We start from the raw sequence: 27,587 nt of genomic DNA, 5'->3' as shown, positions 1-27,587 counted from the left end.
TATGGGATCATATTACAGCTCTTTACATCTCATGTGTCAAGATCGTTAAAAACAAAACAAAGGAAGTCTTTGGGATTTGTTTTTTCTTAACCACAGTAAAAGTAAAAGTAAAAAAGAGCAAACAGCTAACTAATAAACTGGAGATTCATTTTGTTTTTCCAGTGCAATTTTCACAAAGATCCCCTTCGGCCCTTCACACCAGGACTAATTGAAAATACCAATGACCTACTTCTCCTCTAAGGCTTAAGTCATTATCACTCACAGCAGTCTCTTGCATGAACTGGCCCTCAATCTATGAATGATGGATGAAACTGGAACGGATGAGTGATGCTCAGAGGCAGAGGGGCGGGGCTAAGGAGAGCAGGAGGAAAAACGAGTGGAGCTGAAGCCGGCCCCGGGTTTACCCTTCTAATGAACGAACCGCTAGTAAAAAGTAAGAGCTCCCTGTTCTCCGGCCTTAATGAAATCTTAAAAATTTCATCAATATCTTGGATGATTTACGATAAAAGGCATACTGTCTTTTTTTTTAATAAGATTAAGCCAAGATGTTGAGGTAGATTATGGAACAACAAAGAGCATCCTTCCTGTTTTAGAAGAGTTGGAGGAATAAAAAGGTCAAGCAGCTTCTCTGGAGAATTGAGGTATTATTTAACACGAGAAATGTAGCAGCAATCATTCAAATGAAGCAAGTGTAGCTGCTCATCAATGTAAGAGGGTTCAAAAGTCTGCTTCTAAACAATCTGAAGATCTTCATTTAGAGGATTATAAACAAAATTAATATAAGAAAGACAGCAGCTTTTTTTATAATTTATTTCAAAGGCCTTATTCCACAAATATGCAGTTTTTAATGTTTACCATATTTTCAACTATTTTGACACTAGTTACACAGGTGGGATTTGAAAAAAAAGACAGATATCAGATAAGTTACAGAAGAGAGAAGAATAAAGGGAATACAAGAAAAGTCTGTTTCTACACCTGCAGAAAGACAAAAAAAATCCAAACCGCATAACCACAGCAACAAAAAAATACAGGCGGAAAACAACATTAAAAAAAAAAACACACACAGGATATATTTAGACAACTGCAGCTGAAGACAGTGTGTCTGTGAACACCTTAAAAATCACCTGCAAAGTTAATACCAGAAAAAAAATTGTGCTAAAATATTATCATATTATCAACCTCAAGAAAAACACTGTTTTATCAATTATGTGGAGATATTTGAGTAGGTCTGTCGCAATAAGCAATAAATTAATCCCATGAGAAATTAAATCAAGCTCAATAATTTCCATTTTCATGATTTATAGTTTTTCTATTTTTTTCTCCCTCTTTCTACCAAAAACTGGATGGAAAAATCAGTCAAATTTTGTTCACAATTCATTTTATTTGTTGTTTCAGTTGTTTTGTTGATGTGCTTTTGATATTTAAAATGTCTTCCTGTTCAGTGTTAAATGTTTGTTAGAACTTAAATTTTACAGATTTTTGAGAACTTGTTCTTAACTGTTATGCCACTACCTTTATATTACTTCAGTGGTTCTTAACCTTTTTTGAGGTACCGAATCCACCAGTTTCATATGCGCACTCACTGAATCCTTCTGTAGTGATAAATAAAATATGATTTTTTTCCCCCAAATCCAAGACAGGGGTGATCCAACTAGAGTCTAGTGGGGTCACCCCATGATCTCTAAGTCTTCTTAAAAGGTAGAGTCTCTGAGAACAGTTCTTCAAAATATAGTCAGTGTTTTCAGCAAAGCTGAGCTGACTGTCCAGGAACGACCCAAGGTATTTAAAATTTGCCACAGTTTCAACAAGTTGGCCATAGAGATAAACTGGAACCACTTTAAGGTCTTGTTTAGATCATTTAATTAGCTCTACATTCTTAAGAGAATGAAAAATTAATAATAAATAATAAAGACTTTGCTGTATTCTGATTTAGTAATGCAATTATATTAGTTGTGTTACCACCCCCCACGCCACTAGAGGCAGTACCAACCCCAAAAAGTACAAGATTTAGAAGTACACAGAAAGCTACAGAATTTGGTAAAAACTGTGACCTTTGCTGAAGTAAATAAAGTTCAAATACAAAGTATAAGTTCAAGTTCAAATCCATGCTGAGAGTGGAACTCCTTTAATCAGGGCTCCTCCGCAGCACTGATTGGTTAAGCAATGTAACGTGATCCTCTGCCGCAAGTGATGGCAAAGCGGGGCGTCATCTCAACTTTACTCAAGTGTGTCTTTACCTCCGCGGCAGAGACTCTGCCGAACCCCTGAGACCGACTCATCAAGCCCCTGGGGTTCGATCGAACCCAGGTTAAGAACCACTGTATTACTTATATGTTACTATACAACAGGGGTGTCCAAAGTAGGTCCTCGAGGGCCGGCATCCTGCATGTTTTAGTTCTCTCCCTGGTTTTACACACCTGCATCAAATGATGGCTCATTAGAAGGTTTAAGGAAAACATTGACTTGCTGAGGAGGTTGTTAGAGAACTAAAACATGCAGGATGCCGGCCCTTGAGGACCGACTTTGGACACCCCTGCTATACAACAATATTATTGTTTATCACAAAAACCTCTGGGACAATTTATCATTCAGCAAAATTAGTTATCATGGCATATTTTGAGCATATGTATAAAATCATTATTTAGAGTTATTAGTCCATTGAAATACTGAATCAATTGACAGATTCAGCTTTTCATGCAATTGTTCACATAACATTACTGTTGCATTTATCCAACTGGTAAGGACTGAATGCCTCTTTATTGTGTGCAGATATATAAGTATTTTTATTAAAACAGAGTCGTGATGTGATTGTAGCTGGTGTAAAATGTTTTTAAATAACGGTGTACTACCCAGTATGTAGGAATGAGTGGATGTTTTTGCTAGGTGTTGTCAAGTGCGTTTGCCTGATCTGAAGTCTCTGACTGACTGAATGCGAGTTAAATATAGAGAACCAGCTGAGCTCTTTTTTAGGAGAGGAAACCAACGTTACACACCCAGCTTCAGCTGGGAAGTAAGAAGAAAGAGCCGCCCATTTCCTGCCAGCAACAGACGAGCTGAGGTGAAGATTAGATAAAGTCAAAAAAACCAAGAACAGAAAGGGATAAGGCAAACAGAGGATTCTGACATTACGTTGAGATAAAAAAAAAAAGAAACAATGAATAAGAGGGGAAAAAAGTCAAGGAGATTTATGTATAGGGTATAAAACAAATCCAGCACACAGAATAAACACGTTTCTCAGCAACAACAACTGCTATAAACATCCGTCATGTGTCTTCTGCTCTACTACCACAGCCGTGACAAAACATGGTAATCCTGAAACGCTGCACCGTCATCTCTATTTCAACATTTCCTTGGAGCGCTCATTGCTGAAGGCCCGAAACTGCGTGATGATCTGTGTCAAACTTTCAGACGTAATAACTGGTTACCTAATCGCTGACGGCACAACTCCATCTGCCCTTCCTGCACTCGCTGCATCTCATTTTCTTTTATAATCTTTGCCCTCAGAGACGTTCCTGCTGCGCGTTTCAAAGAGCAGATGGATCAGGGGCGATGATCTCCCTCCTCGGTCTAATAAATCTCCTTTTTACCAAAACAATTCCTCATTACCACAAAGTAGCCAAATATGCCGAGTTGTGGCTGGAGTGGGGAAGATGAAGTCCAAGACCAGATGGACGATTTCAAACGTCATGAATGTAGTATTCAGATTAGGGGGGCACCCATACGCTTTTTTCACTCCTGATACGCTTTAGTATCGGCTGATACCGATCCGATACAGAAAAACGATGCTGAATTGATTTAAAACGTTTCTCTTTGTGAAGTGCAACAAACCTTCATTCAAATTGTTGAGAAAGTGCAATTAGGATATAAGCATAGAATAGAATTACACTGAATAGATCTGCTCTTATGCATCGGGAACATTTTCACTGATACCCAATGAAGAATTGTTTTCACAATATCGGGGCCGATACAGATATTAGTATCGGTGCATCTCCTATTCAGATAGGTTTACTTTGGACCCAAGTTTCTCAGCTACTCAGCTCGACTGGACCACCTGACACTGACGTAGTGTTTATTGGGAACAAAATGGAGAAAAACAAATAAAAAAGCAGGTGCGGGAAAGTGTTACACAGCCAGAGCGTGTGTGTTTAATTTACCTTTGCATTGAAGATATTTTTAGCCACAAATATTCAACCTAAATAGCGATTCACGTCTCAGCTTTAGATGGCGTGTTGATGTCGAAGCGTTCCTCGTGTTATTCCGTCACAGCCTCCGCTGGTGTGGGCTTTTTAAAGGACACTTGGACTTGGCAAGCCATGTTTGGCTTCCTTCTCGCTCTAATCTCATTTCAACCGTTTCAGCTGAACTAAGCTGGAAGTTCAGACTTAATTCCTTAGACACAAAAACACTTGAACGCTGAACGAGAGCCAGAAATGCCTGTTTTAGAGGCATGAACGAGGGAGGGAGGGACATTCATAATTATTCATTTCGCTAGTGTCGAAAATGTCTATTAAATAAGAAACACAATTAAAATCTCACGTTAATAAGCTTGTTAATGCTATGAGTGCCTACAATGCTGCTGTATACAAACTGGTGTGATGTGGAAAAAAGTGTCTCCATTCTTCGATAAAACTAGCACAGAAATGTTTTTTTCAAAGTTGGTTTGTTTACTTTCAGCAAATGTATTCACGTAATTCCAACTTGCACAATTTTATGGTCACTGGAAACTTAGCTTCTGTCATGCAGTCAAAGTTTTCTTGAAGAATTGCCTTATAATTATTAAGGTTGTAACGATTGCAGTTTTCTGCCCAGTTGTTACCAATTTTTTTTTGTCTGAAAAGTCAGTAAGTAAAGATTTATTTGTAAAGCCCCTCTAAAGATAAAAATCACAAAGTGCCTCAGCAAACAAAACAACAAATACACAAAGGAGGGTATCGGCAGAAAGGAGTGGGGCTCCCAAAAATAGAAAATAAAATTGATCTTATCTGTCGATTTTCTTCTGAACAAGTTTGCTACAACTTGTATGCATGAGTAGTGAAGTAAGTTTCTCTTAGCTGCTGATGAGTACTGAGAGACTACATCACCTACTTTCTGCTACAAAAATCTGATTATTGTTTGCATTTTCATTGGTTGGAGTGTACACTCAGAAGGAGGGACTTGCCCAGAGCACCGTTCTTGGGCAAGCCCAACTGCCTGCATATTTATATTTCAAACTTATTAAGCATAGTGATTAATCGTGATTTAATTGTTTTGTCGATTGGCAGGGGTAAAAAAACAAAACAACAACTACATTTTTAAGAGTTATTACCACACCGATAATGTGAAATTGTCCAAGTTACATTACTGACAGAGAATTCTGCACTGGATGTTTGGTCAGAGTTACATTGTGGTTAGCACTGAGGGCTATAAAATGTGAAGCAGCGATGTCAAGTGGGAAACAAGATTGGGCGCTAAGCCTCTTTAATGGGTCGATAAAGGCGGCGCATTGTTCTTGGTCGGACCGCGCCTAACGCCGCTGTATCCGGCCGCGGGAGGTGAGAATGCAGAAACAGAGAGAGAGAGTGCTGCTGTCAGGATTTTTTCTTCATTCCTGACGGGCTTAATGAAGCATGGAGGCAGGGCACGGGACGTTCACTGACTGACAGAAAGACAGAGAGCAGACAGAAGAGGTGTGGCATGCACTCCATCATATCTGTCTCCAAGAGTTTATTACTTCCTCTAATGTTATCATACTGGAGAACATCAGTGGAATGCATGTCTTTGTACTTAACTGGTATGAATTTCTAAATTAAAATCATGCGGAAATATAACAGCATAACAAAATAATAACAGTTTTTATCGTGAATGGCTAGGGCTGTAGAATGTTTCATATCAGCCGATATTGATAATTATTCATCAATTTTTTTGATTTAAATATATGAAATGATGGCGTGACCTTTCCTCCCTTATCCGCAGTTTTCACTCCAGATTGTCGTTTTTTAATTTTTAGGCAGTTTTGAGACGGGCAAAATCTTAAACCGCTGCTATTGAAGTTACTCAACAAGTTGTTGCTATGTAACTCGGGGTGTACTGATTTATCGGCTAGCTGACTTATCACTAACAGCAGTCACCCCAATGTTGCCAACTCTGTGACTTTCTTGCTATATTTACTGACATTTCAGACAAAAAAATGTGGTATTGGCCAAAACGGGAATCGGCGGATCAGGCTTTTTAAATATCGGCGTTAGGTCAGAAAACTGCAATCGGTGCACCCTCATAGGTAACCCAGTGAGTTATTTAGTTGATGCCATCAAACGTTGCTTAGCTTGGCTGGGAAAGGTTGAGCGGATGAAGCCTTCATCTGTTTAAATCTCCCAGAATGCTGTGCGGTTCTGAAATGCTTATATCATGATACGTTTTTCAGCCATATTAGCCAACCCGAATTGGGATTTTTTTTTTAACCTTGGTGATAGACAGGCTGTCAAGGTGCGTGTGTTCACTCCTGAAAGGAGTAGTAGCCAGTTTCACATCCAGACAGGCGAAAATGTTAATGTTTAATATTTAAATTCAAAACTTCAAACTCTGATTACGGATACTATAAGTGTTCAAATATATATAAATTTTTTATGCTTTACTTGTGTTTTTATTTTGAACTACACACTGCAGAGGAAACCCTGCAGTGTGTGAAACGGTTCATGTCGAAATCATCTGAGGCAACTCAGGCACAACTAAAGACTCCCGGGTGTCGATCTGGCCTCTGTACCTGGGAGATGTGGTTGATGGAGGACTCCATGCGTCGTAGCTGCGAGGCCTGAATGTCCAGCAGCTGCAGCACATTATTAGCTAAGGCATTGATCTGGTAGGCAACGCTGGCCAGAGACTGCGTGGTGTAGGCTTTGGTCTCCTCCAGGGCTTTCTTTTTGTCTTGAGCCTGGCAGGGAGAGGAAGAGAAAGCAGAAGTTAAAAAAAAAATGTTAAAAAAAAGTAGTGAAAGGATGTGTGGTCGGAGGAAACGCTGTTCTCTAATTTTTACCTTTTTTTTTTTTTTTTAAGCTGAGAGTGTGGAGAGCGGGTTTCTGACAGGACCATTCAGTCTCGGCTGTTCTCAAACTGCAAAGCCCCCGTTAAGCTCTGAGGAGAAGCGAGGGCAAGTTTGCGAGACTCTAGAAGAAGATAACCCAAGCCAGGAAATTTCACCACACAACTCCAGAGAAAACCAGGTTGGCAGTGTGGGAACAGGTGCATGGTGGGAGTTAAGCCCAGAATGCAGGAATGCCAGGACATTTTTTATTTATTTTTTTTATGGGATCCCAAATCTCTGCCCGGCTGCACAAACCATCTGTTTCTGAATGTCTCTGCATAGCACTGAGATTGAGTGGACATATTTATAGTTTGGAAACCAAACAGGGATAATGCAGCCACACACAGAGGCTCTCTAACAGGGGAAATGCCAAGTCCGGTTAGGAAGCAGGACTACAATTATTCCACAGATGTTTTCAATTGAAAAAGAAAAAAGATCTAATTTTGCACATCAAAATGCATCTTGTCACGGTGGAATTTGTTGCTTTATTAAATCTTAAAAACAAATTTAAAAAAAACTGTAAGGGAAGAAAAATTCCATAAATATGCAAATTAGCCCACCCACTCATTAGTTGTATTTTTGAATTCCAGGATTATCTGAAAGTTAATATGATCAATGCCGTCTTCGACGTCTGAACTACACACACCGCTAAGCTCAAAAGGATTTACTTCAGCTTTGAAACAATCTTTTTGTTTTATCAACATTTCCCTTCTGATTTGACATCATACTAACATTTTGGAATGACTTATATCTGTGAAGGAAAATATGCATAAGGATGATGATGAGGAGGCCTTCTTTGAAGCTAAGTAGTCAACTTAAATGCGAGAAAGGCTGTGTTTGTTGCCCAATCTGATGAGATGTAATTTTATTGTTTGGTTTATGTAAGAATATTGACAATCTGTTGCATGACACAGGGCTTTTCTAATTCACCAGCAGCAATTTTAATGCCGCTCTATCTTTAATCTTTGCTTAAAGAACGTCAGGCGGTATTATGAACAGTTTCAAGGCCGACAATGACTTGCTTCTTGGTGCCTATTTCATCAGAACAAAGACTTAAATGCGGCAACAATGATGTGGACTCCTCCTTTCGTTACGAGGTGAATCTAATCTCACTGCAGCAGCACACTTTATCATCCAGCTCACTGCTGACCCGCATTTAAAAAACTAGCTTAACACTTAGAAAATGCACATTTCAGCAGCAAGTCCTGTCGTTGCTGCAAATGGTCTTATCAAATTACATGTTCAGTTTCTTTTAATATACGGAGGGTCAACAGGGACAAAATTAAACACAGATACATAATTAAATCATTAACTAACTGTATCATGAAACAGATAAATGTTTAATTAAATGTTTAAGTCATTTATCTAATAGAAAATTAATGTGCTAAATGTCATTCATTAAATCATTAATATGCAAACTTATAAGACCCAATGCAGATAATTAAGTAAATATCTATTTAATTAATTCATGGTCCCTGCTCCTGCACTGTGATCATAAGACAATTTTATCTGTCAAAGTGGAGATAAAAAGTGGGCGGGGCAAGCACTGACCTGTTTCTCCAAATGTACAGAGGGTTAAATGGGACAAAATTAAGTAAATAAGTACATCATGATGAAATAGATAATTGTTTAATTAATAAATGACCTATTGAAGCATTTAAATGCTTAAATTATGTATTTAAATAAACAAATTTATCAGTTATAATACATTTATTTAACCATTTAACCATGGCAGCTCATGTAATGGAGAGCTTTATGCAGGAGTTTGCATTTTAATAATTTAATGACTTATTTAACAAATTGTCTATCAATTAAACATTTAATTAACCATTTATTTATCTCATGGTACATTTAATTACCCACTTAGTGGTGTATTTATTTATTTAGTTTTGTCCCTTTTTGCCCTCCATACAAATTAGGCTGATTAGCATCCTAAAGACTTAATAGCAATGTGTTAAAAAGGGAGAAAGAAATTTTTTTGAAGAAACATTCTTTTAAAAGATGAAAAACAAAGAAGCCCGGTAAGCTGAAAGCAGTTTGAAAATGACGTTAAAGATGATGTGCAAGCAGTTTTCCTGTTCCACTTCCTCCACTATGACAGGCCACCTGCTGCACTAATATCTGTTGAAAGGCTCTGCTGCTACCTGCAGAGTCCCAGCTTACCAGCCTGCTACAGAGCAGAAGCCCTGCTGGTTGGGTAGTATCACAAACACTGGATGAAGGGTCCATATTTAAACGTTTTCCATGCATGTATATAGGAAACAGACATAACTACAATTACTCTCACACCAGCAACTGAAGGAGTGCTTGGAAGCTAAAGTATGAGTACAGAACTTTTAATTTTAACAAAACATTAACTTAAACAGCAACCTATACGCAATTTAATGTGGTAAAATTGTCCTGGCCACCAAACTGCTGGAATACTGGGAAACAAAATGATCCCTTCTGGGTCAAAAAGGTTTTGTTAAACAAAAGATTCAGAGAGGAAAGCTGAGAACTGCGAAGCAAATTATTTTAGCTTTCTTACTAAAAATAACCAGTAACCAGTGATCCATTCACAAGTGAAACTAAAGAGGTTTAGAAAAAAAACTTGAAAAAGAAATGCATCACTTTTCTATTAAGTGGATGGAAGCAAATAAGCCAGTTAGAACAGAGCTGAATTGTAGACTGAAAGGTTAGGGATGTGCAGAGTAAACGTTTGGTGAGTGCAATTGGTAAATGACCGGCTCCGTAACACAAAAATCAATTTTTACAAACAATGAACGTAAAATTTCCGTTGCCCTAATTATGACACTATTTGAAGTAGAAGTCATTACTAAGGGAAGAAACATCAATTAGTTTTTTTTTATATTAGTGAGGTGTTTAAAGTTAAAGTCAGGGAAGGCAGAGAATGAGTTAGAAGTTAACTACAAAATAAATATCGCAATTAGCAGGAAAGTTGAAAATATCAAAGCAAAGATGGCCTGTTTTGTCTTTTTCACTTCAAACCGTTGTCCGTCACAGAACATGCTGGACTTGGAAATGTTGGCAGCCATTTGCAAATTTCAGAAATTTAAGTAAGACTGAACATTCTTTCTGTTTATAGTTACTAATTCTCACTGTGCTAATCACTAATACACTAAATATAAAACTTCCTAAAATAAAAGTATAGGCTTGTAAATTTTCTCATTTACACCGGGTGAGGGATATATTGCAAATGCTTGCAATAATAGTTCCAAAAAACAAATTAATGAGGAAAATATTGGATGTTGGCGTGTCTAATGTTTGCAAACCAAATAGAAAGAACTGATTTTTTTTTCTTTTCTCTGAGCGCAACACCAAAGAAAATTCAACCACTTTTATATAATGCAACTGGACCACGGTTAATATGGACGTAATGCAGTTTCAGGAGACGGCTTTCAAGGTAAGTGAAGCAGCTGTAATCCAACCTCAACAAATGTTGTGGACATCAACACAAGATGAACAAAAAAAAACCAACTCCTCTTTAGAAATGACTGTAATTTTTAAGCACATTACTGGAACATGTCTAGAAAGTTATTCCTCTAACCTACTTTAAAGTTGAAGTGACTGACTACAATTTGTCCAACAAAGTCCCAAACTGAGATTCTAGAAACAATGAGTTCAACATGCAGAGTAAAATTAGAACGGTGGAACAAATAGTGTTTCTTTCCTTTCCTTTATCCCGTCTGTAACCCAGAAACAACAAAAAGACTCAAACGAATTTAAAATCTGCTTTATTCTTACCAGTTTTTATGGGTGACAGTTTGACAGTTCCTCCAAAATGGATTTCTTTTTTTTTTTTTTTTTCAAATATCTGATCTAAGAATAAAACTCCAGTTCTGAAGCATCACGCAAATGATCTCCATATCACAGCGTGGCTGTTTGTTTTTGTGCGGCGCTGCTATTTAAGCTGATGATCTGACAGTATGAGTGCTTTTTAAATGGCCTATATGCAAGAGGATGAAGAACTATTTGAAATTAGATGAGCAGATTTCAGCTCTAGGCTTCAACATCACTGACTCACAACAGGAGGCTCGAGCCATAACGCTCAGCAGACATATTACCAGTCGTTTTGGGGAGAATATTAACTGAAGCTGTTTTGGCCGACCATTTGCATGCTTCAAAGCATAATTTTTTAAAAGCGCCTTAAGATGCACACAGATTCTAACTGTTTCCAATCTCCCTAAAGGGATTATTATTCAAAAGATTCATCTTCATATTCCATGGCAGACCTGCTGAGAAACTCTGCACTAGTGAACAACTTTCGATAGGGGTTTCTTGAACCGATATTGATATCGGATTTCGGTCCGATATCAAGCAAAAAATGAGTATCAGATTACAACGGCCTGCATAAAATCTCCGATAGAAGCATTCTGCCCCAGCATTTCATCCAGCAGCGCTTCTATCCAATTGGATAATAATAAACGTGTCAGTGTTTCTCATACTTATTGAGTAACATCTCTTGATCAAGCCTTTTCTAACATTCCGCTCTACAAAAACAGTAATAATAATTCGTGCTGACATTGTATCAGGTCAATATCGATATCGGCCAATACTCAAAGCTGTGATATCGGTATCGGAACTGAAAAAAGATGTATCGCTACACCCCTAGTTTCGAGATCCACAGAAAATAAAATCAACATAACTGTGTCATCATATTTTGATAAATGGGTTAAGAAAGTACCGTATTTTCCGCACTATAAGGCGCACCTAAAAACCTTCAATTTTCTCAAAAGCCGACAGTGCGCCTTATAATCCGGTGCGCCTTATATATGGACCAATACTGAGCCACAACAGGTCTAGCAACTACGATAAGCAGCCGCCGACCTCATTTTCCCCCGTAGAAGAAGTGCGCGGTGCATGCTGGGATAGTTGTCAGAACGCTGGTTTGTTAATAAAGTTTGATAATGCATTTAAAGCCAGGGGGGAGAGGAGCGGGGGAAGAGAGACAGAGACTGCGGCGGCAGCATGTCAGTTGGTCTGCGTTACCCAGAAAGCAGTTGGGCACAATATCACAACACCAACACCGTGAGTGAAACAATGACTGGGGCAGCCTACTATATAAAGTACTCGGGGACCACTTCTTTACAAATGTGGATGTGTAATAATAGAGTACGGAACAACCCAAACTGAAGCGTCTATTCTATGCGCCTTATATATGAAAAAAGTTTTAAAATAGGCCATTCGTTGAAGGTGCGTCTTATAATCTGGTGCGCCTTATAGTGCGGAAAATACGGTACTAAAGAGACTATACAGTTCTTATGACAACAAACAAATGAAAATGTGCACTTCTTGCCCACCAAGTTGAAATATCTCCATTTACTGTCTACGCACAATAGAAATTTTTGTCATGATGCAGTTTATAATTCTAATAGCTGCTTAATATTTGAATAAATATCACAAGTTACTGAAAATTAATAAACTATATATTTAAAACATTTAAGACATTTAACATATTTCCAAATTAGTTGTTTATTGTAGAATTTTGTTTATGTCTTTGTTTTGAAATAAAAGTAGAATTAATAAGTTAATGGTAGAATTGGCCTGTCTGAAAAGCTTGTTTGTGCAAAATATGTCCAAGGTAAACCACAAACAAGCTGATATAGTAACATTTCACAGATTTTTTTACTTAACAACTTAAGTCTTTTTTTACACAATATTATTAAAACATTAAAATATGAAAGTAAAAAATAGTTCAATTCATTTTTTTAAATAAGAAAAAAACTATTTATTGCCTAGAACGCAATAACATAGAATTCCTTTACCAAATTTTAACCGGTTGAATATTTTTTTTTTAAAAAAAGCCACTTGAGTAGTTTTGGATAAAACATATTTATTTAAAGGCAAAATGTTTATGTTGTACAGTTTTGGCTTAATTTATGCTCTCAATATGTTTAGTTTTTTTTTTTTTTCAGCAAATGGCCTTTTTTCCAGTTAACGATTAATAATTACTAAATTAGCTGATGATTGTTTCAATAATCACGATAAATGGGATTAATCCTTTCAACCCTACTTTTATATGAAGTCACAATTCTGTTTTTGATGTTGACTGGAGTAAAGCAAAAAAAAGAAAAAAAAAAGATGTGTTAATATGTCGAACTGCAGCTATGGTCTTTCACAGCATCACAGTGAAAATAATTACATTGTGGAGCACAAGTCTTGGTCTCACTGCTGAGAGACACAACAGTTCATACCAGACCACTCAGCCAGCGATGCCGGCTCGCACATTTACTGAAAACACTCTGCGGGAGAGCAGCAATATGAAATCAAATCGCAGTCATCATTACAGCATCAAGGTCTGCAATCTCCAACAGCTGCTCGGATGCAACATTTAGCATCGTATCACGGTGCACTCGCCTTCACGTTCAAATTCCACATTTAGCCAGTTCGATGGACTCTTCAATTCAAACTTGGCATGAGCTTTAAGTGATGCAAAAAGTGATAGGTGAGAATGCGGCATGTGGAAATTGGCATGCTGGGAAAAAGGAAGAGAGGAAAACCTGGCTAATCGTGTTATGACGCAACCAAAGTCGGCAACAAGCTAGTCATAAATAACTGGAGAAATTTCTGGTTGATGCTCATTTCTGGTTTTCTGACCTGTTTACTCTGATTTTGATGGTTTAGATGTATTTCCAATGATTACACCATATAAAACATAAAAAAATGTGGCACAGTGTCTGATAGAGAACAAATTGATCGCAGCATTACATCTTATCAGTTTGCACCATTGCTCACAAAAAGTTGCGTTTAGCACACAACCATACCTTAAAAGAAACCTGATGTAATGTAATAATACAAGTGGAGATGCAACAGCCAAGATTTTTTTTATGTTGATCCCATTTATTGATGTCCATAAGATTTATGGACTTTTTGTTCAACTAAAAAACACATCAAAGTTCATGCAGGTAATGAGTTCATAAATGAAATATAATGGAAATTCTTTGTGGGTTTTTTTGTATCTAAACTAATATAACCTGCTGATTACTTATCGGGGAAGATTGTGGGGAAACTGACCGATTCCGATCTCTAGCTGACTGATTGGTGCATCTCTGCATTGATTTGGTGTTTTGGGTTTTTTTGTGTGTTTTTTTTATATCTGCAAGGTAATGGCTTAATCTATGGCACGCATAAGTGAAGATTACTACTGTAATTCAGTGCTAAGATTAACAGAAGAAACCAAATACATTTATGTAGATTTCTATCTTTCAAGAACCCATGTCTCATTTGAAAAATTAACATTCGCAACGCTGTTATGACGCCTGAACGTTGCCAGCACACTCAGTGGGATTCGTGTAGAAAATAAAAACGCCAACATTAAAAATGGGGTCGACATTGTCTCTAAGACACTGAAGTGACAAACCACCACTAACCCTTAATAACGACACACCCTCTGAAAGCCCCCCAGCAGCGTTTAGCTCGCCGAGCAAAGCCCCTTGCTTCATAAACGAAGCCGAAAGAGAGAAAACGCCGACGTGCAGCCCTGCCCGAGCCCACACCGAGCCGCGGCTGACAGAAACAGCTCACCGGGAGCCCAGACCACTCGGCGAGGCCAGCGCTTGGAGAACCGCTTTCATTGCGACCAGCATTTCCTGTCGCTGTGGTTTCACTCTCCTCAGCTACAACACCGCAGGCACGACGGAGAAAGGAGGTGAGGGGGGGAAATTATCGCGTTTAGCGGCCTCTACTTACCTGAACATAATTGTTTTCACAGTATTCTGCAACCCGGGACAGGTTCTGATAGCTTTCCACCAGCGCTCTTTTACCGGCCGGGATTTCCTCCTCTAATAGCATTTGTAGCTCTGCCATCTTACATCCTTTTGCATTGCTCTCCTGCCCGTCTTTTTTTTTTTTCAGTGAGGCGAGGCTGTGATGCTGTGCTGTGTTGCTGAGAAAGGGGCTCCCCCGTCTGGCATTGTGGCTCCGCGCTGGCCTCCGATTCACAACAGTGCGTGACTAATCGCAGCTACGTTGTAAACGGAGAGCGCTCATTGGTTCAGAAACCGAGCGGGGGGAGGAGCTAACCAATCAGATTTCGCTGCGGCGGTTTTACACGTAATTGTATGGCCGTGTAATATTTTAGTATAGTTTTCATTTAATTAGTATAGAAAAGTAATATTTAATATGGTAATATAAATAGATTATACAATTTTTGACTTTTTTAAATATTTAACAGTCATAGTAAAAAAATCCTGCAATAATTATTAAAATTTTAACTACAATAATAAATCACAAATGGAGGTGTACATTTAATCTCTCTGACGTATAGCATCCAATAAAGTTGAATTGAATTTACAAATTGAATACTAAAGTAATAAAAAAAAACCTTAATCTTGTCATCCAATAACACAAATGTACTCACAATCTCAATCGTCAACAATATCGAGCATTCTATGAAATACAGAAATCCTTTTCCGTATTAAAAATGAAACTTCTAAATTAAATAGATTTTTTAAAACTTGTAAAATTACATAAAATTGATATGACAAATATCAAGTATGCATTTACCACCGTTTATTTTCAGATTTTGCTGAACAAAGCTTACATTTCCCATAAACCCCCTCGCTGCTATCGCCCGACAGACAGACAGATAGATAGATAGATAGATAGATAGATAGATAGATAGATAGATAGATAGATAGATAGATAGATAGATAGATAGATAGATAGATAGATAGATAGATAGATAGATAGATAGATAGATAGATAGATAGATAGATACTTTGTCATTCCCTGTTGTCTTACAAGACAATAGTGAATAAGCAAACTTGGGCTAATATAATTCAAATAAATCCTTATTTTCTACATATTTAAGTAAAACATTTGTCCAAAATTTACATAAATCATTGTGATAACGCTAAAATAAATCCAGAGTGCTTATGCATTTCCAAAGATATGGCAGACTGACATCTTAAAGCAACAAACGGGGTTTCAGCTTTTTGCTGCATAGACGAAACATGTTTTAAGACTACATTTCCCATAACCACCCTGTGTTTTAAATCCCCCCCATTAAAGGAGGTTTGTGGGATTTGAACGCCTTCAGCGGTGGGAGGCGAACCTCTTCCAAACGTGGCTCTTGCTGATATGAACTACATTTCCCACAAACGCGTAGCGCTCAAGAGTTAACTGCTGGGCTCATCCTTAACCCGAGAGGAGATTGGCTCTCTGCTTCAACACTGCAGGCAGACACCGGCTTTATGAAGTAATAAGGTGGGTTTCTTCAAAATCAGAAATGGGAGGTTGGGGGATATGACTTTAAATAAATTAAAAAAAGGAAAAAGAAAGAAAGCACAGAGGTTGCAACAGATTGCATGGGTTACGCGAATTTTATAGACTAATAAAAAAAAAGAAAAGAATTGAGAGCATGCGTATCCTCTGTTTCTGTTCATATGCTGCAGGGCACGGGGACTGCACCCTTCATCGGACACTCTCTGATCCACCTTGATTTTTTAAATTCTCGTCCAAGATCTGAGGCTCCTTTCATGTCATCCCCGCGTGGACTCGGCATGGCGCAGCAGGAGAAGAAGAAGGAGGAGGAGGAGGACGAGGAGGACGAGTACAGCCTGGAGGCGAAATTTACCGCTGCGGCTAAAGTGATCCGGAGTTTGCCGGATGAAGGTGATGAATCATCCCGATCTGTTCTGAAAAACAAGGGGGGGCAATCATGAAATAAACCCAGAGTTGTCTAATTGTGCGCAGTAGTCCTTGTGACGTGCGCGCCGTGTGGAGTGTAAACAATCCAGGTGACTGACCTACATGCGGAGCTGTCACTCCTGCCCCCCCTGCTCTCATAAAGCTGCTACACAAGGATAAAGAGCCGTGATTAAGGGAGTCCGTGGTTTGTCTGGTCTAGAGGCTTAGATCATGGATTAGCACACAATTCTTAAAAGGAATCTTTGAAATTGTATATTTGAAAAAAATAAAATGAAAGAGGTTTTAAATGTCACCATGTCATCCACCTTTTCTTCATTTCTTAGGTCCTTTCCAGCCTTCTGATGACATGATGCTGATGTTTTACAGCTACTATAAGCAGGCCACCATGGGGCCCTGTCACATCCCCAGACCGACTGGCTTCTGGGACACTGGAGGCAAAGCTAAATGGTAAACTGTAACTTTTTTAAAATTTAAATTAAACTTATAATATGCAAAGATGAATTTATAAGAGCTCAACCCCACTTCTATGCTTTGGAGATCATCTGCATTGCCTTGGAACTGTTTTTTTTTTTTTTTGTCAATATGGCTGTAAAAACCAGCAAAAATGTAAACATTGTGGTGTTAATATGTTGTTGTCATCCCCATTTTCAGGGATAATCTTAAATCAAATTCAGAACAACCGATTGTTTTGGCAGTGGATCAGTCCATCCATCCATCCATTTTTTGACACCCTTGTCCCTCAGTGGGGTCAGGAGGGTTGCTGGTGCCTGTCTCCAGCTAACGTACCGGGTGAGAGGCGGGGTTCACCCTGGACAGGTCGCCAGTCTCTCACAGGGCAACACAGAGACACACAGGACAAACAACCATCCACACACACACTCACACCTAGGGGCAATTTGGAGAGGCCAATTAACCTAACAGTCATGTTTTTGGACTGTGGGAGGAAACCGGAGTACCCGGAGAAAACCCACGCATGCACAGGGAGAACATGCAAACTCCATGCAGAAAGGTGGATCAGTCCATTATTCAAAAATAAAAGGTTCTGCATAACTACCGAGATGTGGGCCTCCTTCTAAATGGAGTGGCACCAATCAGAGCCAGGAGGCGGGTCTTAGCGCTGTCAATCATGCTCCTGCACATGTATTTCTGCAGATGGCAATAGTAGCACTGGAATCAGGTGGGACAGCTTGAATTTATTTATTTTTATTTTTTTTGGCAGATTATCTGTCTCACACTATCATGTCGTGACAGTTTTTAAAAAAACATATGTGAAAAATATACATAAAGAAGTTATGCTGCAGCTTTAAAGATAGCCAGAAGAAGTCAAGTTTTCAGTTTGCCACAAGTTATGCACACCAGTGGTCCTTTGGACCTGCTATCCTCCGTGTTTTACATGTTTTCCTGCTCCATAGTACCATCCCTGCAAAAGCCTTTAACTTATTTACTTTAACCAGGGATGTGACCACAGGGAAACGTCTAAACCGTTCCATGATCTTTAGGGTCAGTGAGTCCTAAAGATCATGGAAGTAGAAATGATACAGCAAACATCTTAAAACCAGTGCTCATGTTAGACAAGACCAAAGCTGAACTTTCTGGCCCTTCTGTCATCATTAACAGACCAGTCATGGGGATGCTGTTCATCAGCAGGGACAGGAAAGTTTATGGTTAATGGAAAGACTTAAATACTGGGTTTATTTAGGAAGAAAGAAACCCTGTTGAAGGTCACAAAGGGGATAAAGATTGGGATTTATTTTCTAGCAGAAAAAAAGCAACTGTGGTAATAGTTAAAAAGTGATGTCCAAAGACACTTTTCACCTAGTCTCAGTGAGCTTCAGCTAACTTTCAAAGAAAAAAGGGCCAAAGCTTTTATTTTAAAAAATTATTTAAAACTTAGAGAGCAGAGAAACTTAAGGGTTGTGTTGTAATACTCTTTTCAAGGCATTGCATTTCATCACTACCCAAAGCTTACTGCTTTATTAATTTTCTGAAAAGACTTTCAGAGAGACAGCTTCGCTTGAGTTACTTGGCATTCAGCTCTTTCCTCTGTGTTGAACTTGGACTGTGTTGTCAGGGACGCATGGAGCTCTCTGGGAAACATGACAAAAGAGGAAGCCATGAAGAATTACATAGAGCACATCCAGCTGGTAAGCTGCTTTCCCACAAAACAGAAGCGTAGACTACAGTAACGTGTTCGAGTTTTGCTCCGTGCGTCAGTGTTTGTGCGCAAGCGTTAACACGTCCGTGTTTACTGCCCAGAAAGTTTTAAAAAAAGACGTTGGACTTTTGTGCTACTGAGTCGTTGTCATATCCGCTGGAACTCTGCTGTGTGTGTGTGTGTGTGTGTGTGTGTGCGCGCGCGTGTTGTTGTCAGATTTTGGAGACCATCCCAATCTCAGAGGAAGTTACAGAGCTGGTGCAGAGGCTTGGCAACTTCTACACCGAGGTGGACGGAGAGGGAGAGGAGGAAGGAAACCAGACAGTCAGGAGGCCCTTCACCAGGCCTTTTGCGGCGCACGCAGGTAAAGAAGATAAGTAACAACTCAGCGTTCATGCTGCTTCAGACCTAAAGGCACATCAAATGTAATAAGAGCATACTGTGTTTTTGCCATGTGTTCGTATCATTAGAGGAGCTGATTAAATCGATTAAGAAGCCAACGATGGAAGGCAAGTCTTTGACGTTAGTTGCTTTAGACTCAGTAGAGATAGGCTGTGTTGTGCATTATTAGCCTGGTATAGTTAAAGAGCGGACATTAGAACAAATGTGTGTTTGCATTGTTTATGTTGTATTTAATTGACCTGTGTTCATGCAGAATTCAGAATTGGTCAAAGCGTGTGTGTGCGTGCGTCCGTGCGTGCGTGCGTGCGTGCGCATAATGTTCTGCTTCTTGCAAAAGTATTGATACTCCCTATGGGGCTTTTCCACATGAATCGCCCTTGGTTCAATTCAGTTCAATTTCAGTTTATAGCCAAAACAACCAGTAGTATAAAAGACATAGACAAAACTGGAAACAATTAATTCAATTAAAAAATTCTTTATTGATCCCAAAGGGAAATTAAATTGGTGCAATATGTATAAAAATATGCAATAAAAACCAGATACCTGGGAAAAACACTCACGACAGCTCTTAAAAAGATACCGTAAATGTGACAAGTAATGTAATGTAAACAGAATGAACTGTGCAATTATATTACAATTTTGTAAAAAGCTGAAAACCAATGAATCACATTTACGTAAGTATTCACCCTCCATGGGTTATCGTATCATTCATCAGTTATCATGATAAATTTCTTATCATGATAAGATTTTGATTTATCGCTGTCACAATAAATTCCAATCAATGATGTTTAAAAATCCCTGAGACTGTCCTATTGTTGGGGTTGTTATTTTTACTATTTTACTCCACTGTTTGCTCAGTGAGAGTATCAATAAATTTGAAGATATGAATAACCTGTCATTTCTTTTCTTTGCTTCTGGAAGCTGTAAAAGTTTTGCTTTGGCTCTGGTCATCTAATTTAAGTTTTTAAGTACAAATAATAGGTTGACTACTCTTAGGCAATTAGTTTCATATAACTAGTGTGAGTGGTCACATGACCAGACCTCTATATTTGCTGCCTGAACAGCTGGAGGTAAATGTCTGCCTCAAACTTGTACAAGAGGACATGAGTAAAATACTTTTGATAAACAAACACAACTCCATATGTTTTTTAAAGGGTTTTCTAATGAGGTACAATGAGAATTTTATTACGGAAAGCATCTTTTAGTCATAAGAAGAGTAAATGTAAGCCCAGCAACAATTGCTGCTAGCATGCTACACTGATAGCACTAAGCTAGGTGTCAAAGGTTTTGACTTTGACACCTTAATTTTTTTCCACACAGTTTAAAACTATCAGATGTTTTTGATCAGAAAAAAAAACCTCAAAATGAAGTGTTTAACATCAGTCATTCCCACAGTTGAAAAAGATTTTTATCTTTAGGTTTAAGTGGTGTGAATGTTTGGTAAGACACTGTAGACTCTGAAGTGCTGTTTGTCACTTTTCAGGCTATGGGGATTTGTGGGAGGACATTCAAAATGTCCAGGAGAGAGACAGAGACCTCAGTGCCCTGAGACGAAGTGCGAGCAGCGAGGAGGCAGAAGGAGGCAAAGTGATAACAGAGGAAAGCGGGGAGAACTGGAATGACGACTTCTGCGCCGACAATGTGGAGACCAGAGGTACGACGAAAAAAGTAGAAATTCAAAAACAAAAAGAGACATTGTCAAATGTTCCTGTTTTTTTGTTTGTTTGTTTTTTTTTTACCCCAGATTGGAACCAGGACCCACGCTTTTTAACCGTGGAGGATAGAAGGTGGCGGTCTGACACTAAGGGGTCCAACAGCAGCCTGGAGCCCAGCGTGTCGTCCTTCACCAACGGCACGCACAGCTCCCTCAACAGCGAGGTGGAGGAGGAGGAGCTGGCCTGTTCCATGGAGCCCACTGGGCTCCACAACCCATACCTGCACTTTAATGGATACTTTAACGGTAGGATCCCCCACATTATTACTGGGTCAAAATAGTCTCAGTAAGAACAATCAGATGTGGAAAAATTCGTCTTCTTTCAGTAAAAGCAAAAAAAAAAGGGAAACTTCCAGTAACATTATATCATTATGTAGCTCTTAACATGAACTTGGTAAATGTTTTTTCCTGAACTTTTGAAAAACAAAATGGAACTCAATGAAAATAAAACACAGCTTTTTTCCCCCCTCACTTTATTAGAGCTTCATGTCTTTGCAGACACTATGACCTTGAGGCATTTTTTCCTTTTTGTCTTGATTTTATTTTTTCAATTGAATCTTTTCTACTTAGTTCTGAAGTTAGTCAGTAGCTGACTTTCCATTGACCATCCAGTCGTGCAATTTGACATTTCAAAAACAAAATTTGCTTTATGGAAACATGGCATATTTGGGGGAGAAAAAATTATTTTCGATAAAAAGTTTTGGCGATCAAGTGATTTTTGGGAAAATGATTCAGAATATTTAGAAATTGGTTGATTTTGCAACAGTGGGAACACTTTTCTCATGTCACACGAGAAAAGTGTGACGCAACCTGATGTTGCGGTCGGTGCAAACTATGAAGAAGAAGACAGCAGGAAGTAGTTGAAGAATCATGGCGTGGAATGATTTCTAATGACTTATTGTGTGAACAAACTTTTTTTTTTTTAGTTGTGTTTCTTATTTAACGGAAACAGCACTCCAATATTGGCTCGTTAGCAGAACTCTGTGCTTGACTGTTTGCTAGTGAAGCAGTTGCACTGTCAGATTTTCAAACCAAATCTTCAATTATTAGATTATTAAACAATTATATGATTAGTGTTTTGTTTTTTCTGGTAACACATTTCTGTTTTTGGTATGCTTTGTTTTCTGACCACTCAGACGACCACGGTGCGAATCCTGAGCGGAACCGTCGACCCACAGACTCTGACAACGAGGAGTTCTGTGACTCAATGGAGCATCTGGCCATGGAGGAGGTTTGCCGTCTCTCTTTGTCTCCCTGATGAAAATAAACGTCAGAACTGGAGATGTACCAGCCAAGTTCTAGTTCCACTGGCAGATTATTTCCCTTGTAACATGGGAAATAATCTTCCAGTGGAAGTTTTACTTTTTCATCAACATTAAGGAATTGTTGACTTAAGCAAGCTCCTATATTTTGCTGAAAAGTTACATGTAAGTTAGTTTAGTCTTATTTCCAGTGTACTGGGATACATGCACTAGACACTTGACCAAAAATACTTGGTCAAGTGTCTTTATTTTCTATTGGATTCACAACAGTAGTTTTGAAACCAATAGAAAATAAAGACAGACACTACATTTTTATTTTAAATGTAGTAACATTTAAAATAAAAAAAACAAAAATAAAAACTGTCTCATATCTCGTTTGCGTGCGCAGCGGCTGCCTCCGTCTAAAGGCCGGTCCCCCGGGTCAGGAGCTACATCGGCGAAGACGAGCGACGTTTGGTTTGAGAGCAGCACGACCCTGAAAGATGCCGAAGACGAAGAACCGTCGGGAGATTTCCACATGAAAGAAAGAGCGACTCCGAGAAAGCACAGCATCTCCTTGCCGAAACGAGGGCGAGGTGAACCTGCAGTAGTTTCCCCTGATAACACTGCATCAATAAAGGGGCAGTATTATGTGTTCCCCAGGCATTTAGTGCCATTTTATTGCACAATCAAATAACTGTGTTAACTTCAGTTTGTTTTTTTTAATTGCTACATATATCAAATGCTAAATTAGATTTTGTAATTTAACGCCTTGAAATTGGGGCTCTGTCGCTTTAAAAACTCCTGATGTTTCTGAAACTTTGTGAGTCGGAAACTCTATAGCTTGTAAACTGCAGCTCGGAGGAGGAGCTTCATCCCTGAAGGCGGGGCTAGGTCCAACCAAACCTTTTGCACAGCTGAATCGTTGCTATGGGAGATTAAGGGATTTCTCAAACATACATTTGAGAAATGCATATTTGAGAATCAAGGCAACACTACAGGTTTATTTTTGATGACGGAATAAAATTATAACACGATGTTCAGCTCAAAAAAGTTGAATTTTGCACAATACCGCCCCTTTAAAACGTTGATTTTCCCCACAAAGTTCTTGCTCTTTGATGCATCTCTTGTTCTGTCGCAGGTTCACCCAGAGCCACCTGCATCCCTCTGCGTTGTGCAAGCGCAGACGCTGCCTGTGGTTGCGTGTTGCGGAGCAGACATCCTGCCGTTGCTATGAGGGGAAACACGAATGAGCAAATAGCAGCTGCTCTGCGGAGGCTGCAGCACAACATGGCTGATGTGCTGCACAGGCTGCACGCTTTAGAAGAGCTCACCAGGCCACAGGTGATCAACCAGAACCTCCGGCTGCTTTATTTGCTTCAGCGGCATCCGGACTTGTTCTGTTTTACGTCACATTTTTTGCTCACCTCGTTTACCGTCACCGGTCTGCGTATCCTAAAAGACGCCTTTATTTTCTTATTTTCAGTCAAGATCTCCGTCTCCAAGACAGGAAGGCTTCCTGCCTGTCCCACGAAAGGTTCTCGTCATTTCTGTTCTCTTCTCACTGTTCTCGTTCTTATTATTACAGTAGCAAAGAGTGAACGTCAATGGTAGAAATATTTCTATCATTTTTTCTGCATAAAATTTTCATGAGATTCTTTAGTTTTGAGCTGACAAAATTAATGGTCACCTTTTATTAATGGTCATTTATTGGCCAAAATATATTTTGGCAAAAAAAAAATATATATAATTACGTAAAAGAAACTTGGCACAACTAGTTATTAGGTTTAGGTAGCAATTATTTTTCACATAGGAATTAATTTCTTTACCTGAATAAATCAAATCATCATAACCCATACATCCAGAACATACAATGAAAAAATGACACGCAGGGAAACCATTGCAGGTTAAGGGGTTAAAAAATATATTTTGGATTTACTCATGTAATTATCTTATTATTTAAGAAGGCGTGGACAACGGATGCAACCTTTAAGTTTTAGGGAGAAAAAAAAAGATTCCTCTTCACTTGATTTTATGGATGACATTTATATTTAATGCAACATTATGCTGGACTTAAAATCATTTGAAGCTTTAAGTGTGGGCAATGATAATAAAGGAGACATTTACGTAACAGTGAGAAACTTATTCACTTATTTGGTTGTGGGATTTACATGATGCGATGACATGAAGACACTAATATCAGACCCAGCTTTAAAAAGCATTGAACATGTCAGTGAGGATCATCTGTTAAAACCTCGTCCGAGTCATTTAAAATATTAAGCAGGTAATTACACCATAGTAGCTTCCTGCTAAACTAAACAGCTTCCTTTAAGCAATTAAATATTCATATTTTCTACCCTTCAAAAGAACATCGAAAAACATCAATAAAATGAAAAAAAATGTCCTGCTAGTGAAATAATCTGCCGGTGGAACTAGTACTTTTAAAAAAAAATCAGTATTAAGGAATTATTGACTTAAAACAATCTCTAGATTTGCTGAAAAGTTACTTGTAACCTAGTTTTGTCTTATTTAAAGTGTGCTGAGATATTTCCACTAGAAACTAGGACAAAAATACCAAAGATTTTGCCATCTAGCCACTTTGATAAGGTTCAGGCAGTGACACATAAATTTGCACCATGGTAACTGGTTTTTGTGTGAAGCCCAGAAAGCTATAATTGTTTTTATTCGTAACCATCTCATGAGCTCATGAGATGGTTACAAAATGATGTTTTTCCTCTGACAAATATCCCATCACCTCAGTAGAAAAGATAGTTTTTGGAATAATGAGTGACGTTTTGCATTAAAGCGGCATGTTGTTTTTTAAACAACATATGTTGTGACAGTTTCGTATGAGACAGATAATCTGTGAAAAACCTGAGCTTCTCCGTCTCCTCTCAGCGCTCCTACCGTCAGAGCCAGGAGGACTGTCTTAGCGCTGTCAATCAACCTTTTGTACTCTGCTCAATGTGCTAATGGTGGAAAAACAACTTACTGTTACAGGAAAACCGTTTAGTGGTGGCTGTGCTAACCAGCATTAGTGGCAGGCTATGTTGTGGTGAACCAGCAGTAGCTTAGCAAAGAGCAAGCGCGAGAAGGGGTGAGCACGAGAGTGATTGACAGCGCGAAGACCCTCCTCCTGGCAGTAATCTGTTGTTTCTGAATGGTGTTCTAATGTAGTTAGCGCTGGGAGCACTGGGAGAAGGCAGAATATTAATTTTAACAAATATGTAAAAAAAAAAAAAAAAAAAATCCTGTTTTGTAAGTAAAAGTTTCATGATGCATCTTTAACCAAAGATAAAGACTTTCATTTTCTCTAGATATTTCTTTTCTTATCTAAGGAAAACAGCATGAAAAGGGTAATCCACGACAACAGCTGTAGAAGGAGCAGCTGCTTTCAGCTTTCACATATTGTTACAAAACGTGTTACAGTCGCTACCAAAATGTTATTATTGTTTGTTCATTTCAGTTTCTGTCGGCTGCCTGTGTGTGTTGTAGCTCCTGAGGCCGTCTTGGTGGCCTTTCCACCTCTCTCCACTCACTGTGGTGTTGACGGCGCTCTGGCCTCTTGTCACCCACTGGCTTGTCCAGCTTTATTTCCAACGTAAAAGAAGGTGAGCAGGATCCATGCCTAATAGTAATAATAATAAAAGCTAACTAGATTTTAATATTTTATTTCGACTCAGTCTCCACTCTTCTGTTCACAGGAAAATACCGTGAGGGTTCTGACACTCGGCAGGAAAAACGCACTTTTGTTTCACTGTGGCTTCACTCCAGCTGACGTTCCAAACGTGGAGTTACGAAACTGAAATCTGAAAGCGGCAGGAAATTGGTGGTTTCTCCTAAGCAAGGGGAGCCCTGTTAGGTGTGTGAGAAGGTTTAATTATAGCCTGTAGCCACAAAATGACTGAAATGAAATGATAGTTTATGGTTATACAGTGACTGTAGTTCACCAGTGTTGGGAGTTTTCCAGATTCTCGTTATTATTTATTTGGTGGATCATGTTTGTGCAGTTTATTTAATTTTGATGTCTTGGGAAGATACATTTATAAATTATAAATCAGTGTTTAGCATGTGTATTTATTTATTTATTTATTTTTACATTTAAATAGGCTGAGGGTATTTCTCTTAATATCTGATATACATTTGATGTAGCAAGCAGAGATTTTAATATGTAGCTTGCCGCTGCAGTGCACTAATAAATAACGATTCCTCCTTCTACATGGAGAGGTAGCTGAGTCAAAAGCTGACTGCTGAGTCAGCTTTTGTTTTTGTAATTTAGAAAAAAAAACTTGTGTGAGGTGGGAAAAAAGAGAAAAATATATGCTTTTAAAAATGAAAAATAATAATAATAGCAACAAATAAGCTGCTACAGAAGTATTGCACCTACTGCGAGGTTTGCAGTATGTGGTTTCAGGTTTATGTCATAATTCCTCCTATATTTCCAACATTTACTACAGACAATCTATATTAGCCTTAGCTAATCATTCATCTAGTCGGTTTTACAGTACAAATTAAGATAATGTACATTTTACACAATCTTATAGCAAGACTAGTTGTAATATGTGACTGTATGAAACTTGAAAGATATAATAAAAAAAATTTTGTAACAAACCTGTTCTTACATCAGTGTTTAAAGTTATTGTTAGTCTGTGGTTGTTGAAAACATTCCATGCACTTAGTATTGATTCCCTCAGCTGATATTTGCTTTTTTTTTTTTTTTTTTTTTTTTAAATACTAGCATGTTTGTGAGCATTGGTGCTTGTGAATCTATGGAAGCTACTGCCACAGTCAACTCATTTAGCCTATGAACCATCCTGGTTGTATATATGGGTGCAAATGGAGAGAACATGGAAAGAAATTTAAGCTCCGAATAGGCAAAATAAGGACTCTGTGTTAAATTCTCTATTTTTGTTTGGGTTAGAAAAATTCTGGGTGTTAGGTGGAACCCAGCTGGGTAAGATACACAAAAAACAAATGTGAATTTTTAACCCAGCTAAAAATATATATATATACTATTTTTATCCAAAAAGGAAATTAAATTTTCTTATAGAACTTACTCTTCTTTGGTTTCTGGTTCTGCAGTGAGCGGTTCAAGCCAAAATATTGTCGATAATGTCAATAATCAGCACATTGCTTCTTGAAATTTTATTTTATTTTTGTAATGTAGTTTCTCAACTCTACCTCACCTCATTTTGTTCTTAAATTATATATATTTTTTGCACTCTATTTAGGGGGAAAATGAAAACACGTTTATTTTGTTTTTCTATTGTTTCTGTTTATCATGTTAATATGTTGTATTTTGTAGACAAATTTGTTCCAAATTATGTCCTAACAAAATAATTCAAAAGAGAAATCACAAAAACATGT

The 27,587-nt window shown here is 38.3% G+C and overlaps 2 protein-coding genes across 11 annotated transcripts in view; one reads left to right on the top strand and one right to left on the bottom strand.

Moving 5' to 3' along the window:
* LOC103479191 (abl interactor 1-like) overlaps positions 1–14,879 on the bottom strand; it is a 29,498-nt gene extending 14,619 nt beyond the window's left edge. For all 4 annotated transcript variants that reach the window (XM_081598328.1, XM_081598330.1, XM_081598329.1 and 1 more), the window contains exons 1-2: positions 14,747–14,879; positions 6,740–6,907 (exon numbers count right to left, since the gene is read on the bottom strand). In XM_081598328.1, coding sequence (XP_081454454.1) covers positions 6,740–6,907; positions 14,747–14,863 — 285 coding nt within the window. In that variant the 5' untranslated portion in view covers positions 14,864–14,879. The remainder of the gene's footprint in view (positions 1–6,739; positions 6,908–14,746) is intronic.
* On the top strand, positions 14,348–26,943 carry LOC103478958 (acyl-CoA-binding domain-containing protein 5-B-like). 7 transcript variants are annotated; one of them, XM_008433122.3, is made up of 15 exons: positions 14,349–14,705; positions 16,070–16,264; positions 16,453–16,672; positions 17,032–17,155; positions 18,780–18,852; positions 19,080–19,227; positions 19,334–19,372; positions 20,749–20,919; positions 21,010–21,225; positions 22,116–22,210; positions 22,630–22,816; positions 23,362–23,564; positions 23,707–23,757; positions 25,716–25,831; positions 25,904–26,943. In XM_008433122.3, the coding sequence occupies exons 3-15, from the start codon at positions 16,537–16,539 to the stop codon at positions 25,935–25,937; spliced, it is 1,593 nt and encodes a 530-aa protein (XP_008431344.1). In that variant the 5' UTR covers positions 14,349–14,705; positions 16,070–16,264; positions 16,453–16,536; the 3' UTR covers positions 25,938–26,943. The 7 variants fall into 7 exon arrangements, with proteins under 7 accessions (XP_008431345.1, XP_008431344.1, XP_008431342.1 ...); XM_008433120.3 differs by lacking the exon at positions 14,349–14,705 and adding an exon at positions 14,915–15,002; XM_008433123.3 differs by lacking the exon at positions 16,070–16,264 and having other exon boundaries at positions 14,348–14,705.
* The last annotated feature ends 644 nt before the right edge of the window (positions 26,944–27,587 follow it).

The sequence above is a fragment of the Poecilia reticulata genome, chromosome 17 (genome assembly GCF_904066995.2).
Source record: "Poecilia reticulata chromosome 17, P_reticulata-male-v2, whole genome shotgun sequence".
NCBI classification, from domain to species: domain Eukaryota; kingdom Metazoa; phylum Chordata; class Actinopteri; order Cyprinodontiformes; family Poeciliidae; genus Poecilia; species Poecilia reticulata.
The sequence above is the reverse complement of the archived record's forward strand: the minus strand, read 5'-3'. Positions and strand labels throughout refer to the sequence as shown.

Excerpts from the sequence above, each read along its gene's own strand:
- LOC103478958 (XM_008433123.3), top strand. The coding sequence starts at position 16,537 with ATGTCATCCCCGCGTGGACTCGGCATGGCGCAGCAGGAGAAGAAGAAG. Across the intron at positions 19,228-19,333 it reads GCCTTTTGCGGCGCACGCAG|AGGAGCTGATTAAATCGATT; the intron begins GTAAAGAAGATA and ends TCGTATCATTAG. Across the intron at positions 23,758-25,715 it reads TCCTGCCTGTCCCACGAAAG|CTCCTGAGGCCGTCTTGGTG; the intron begins GTTCTCGTCATT and ends TGTGTGTTGTAG.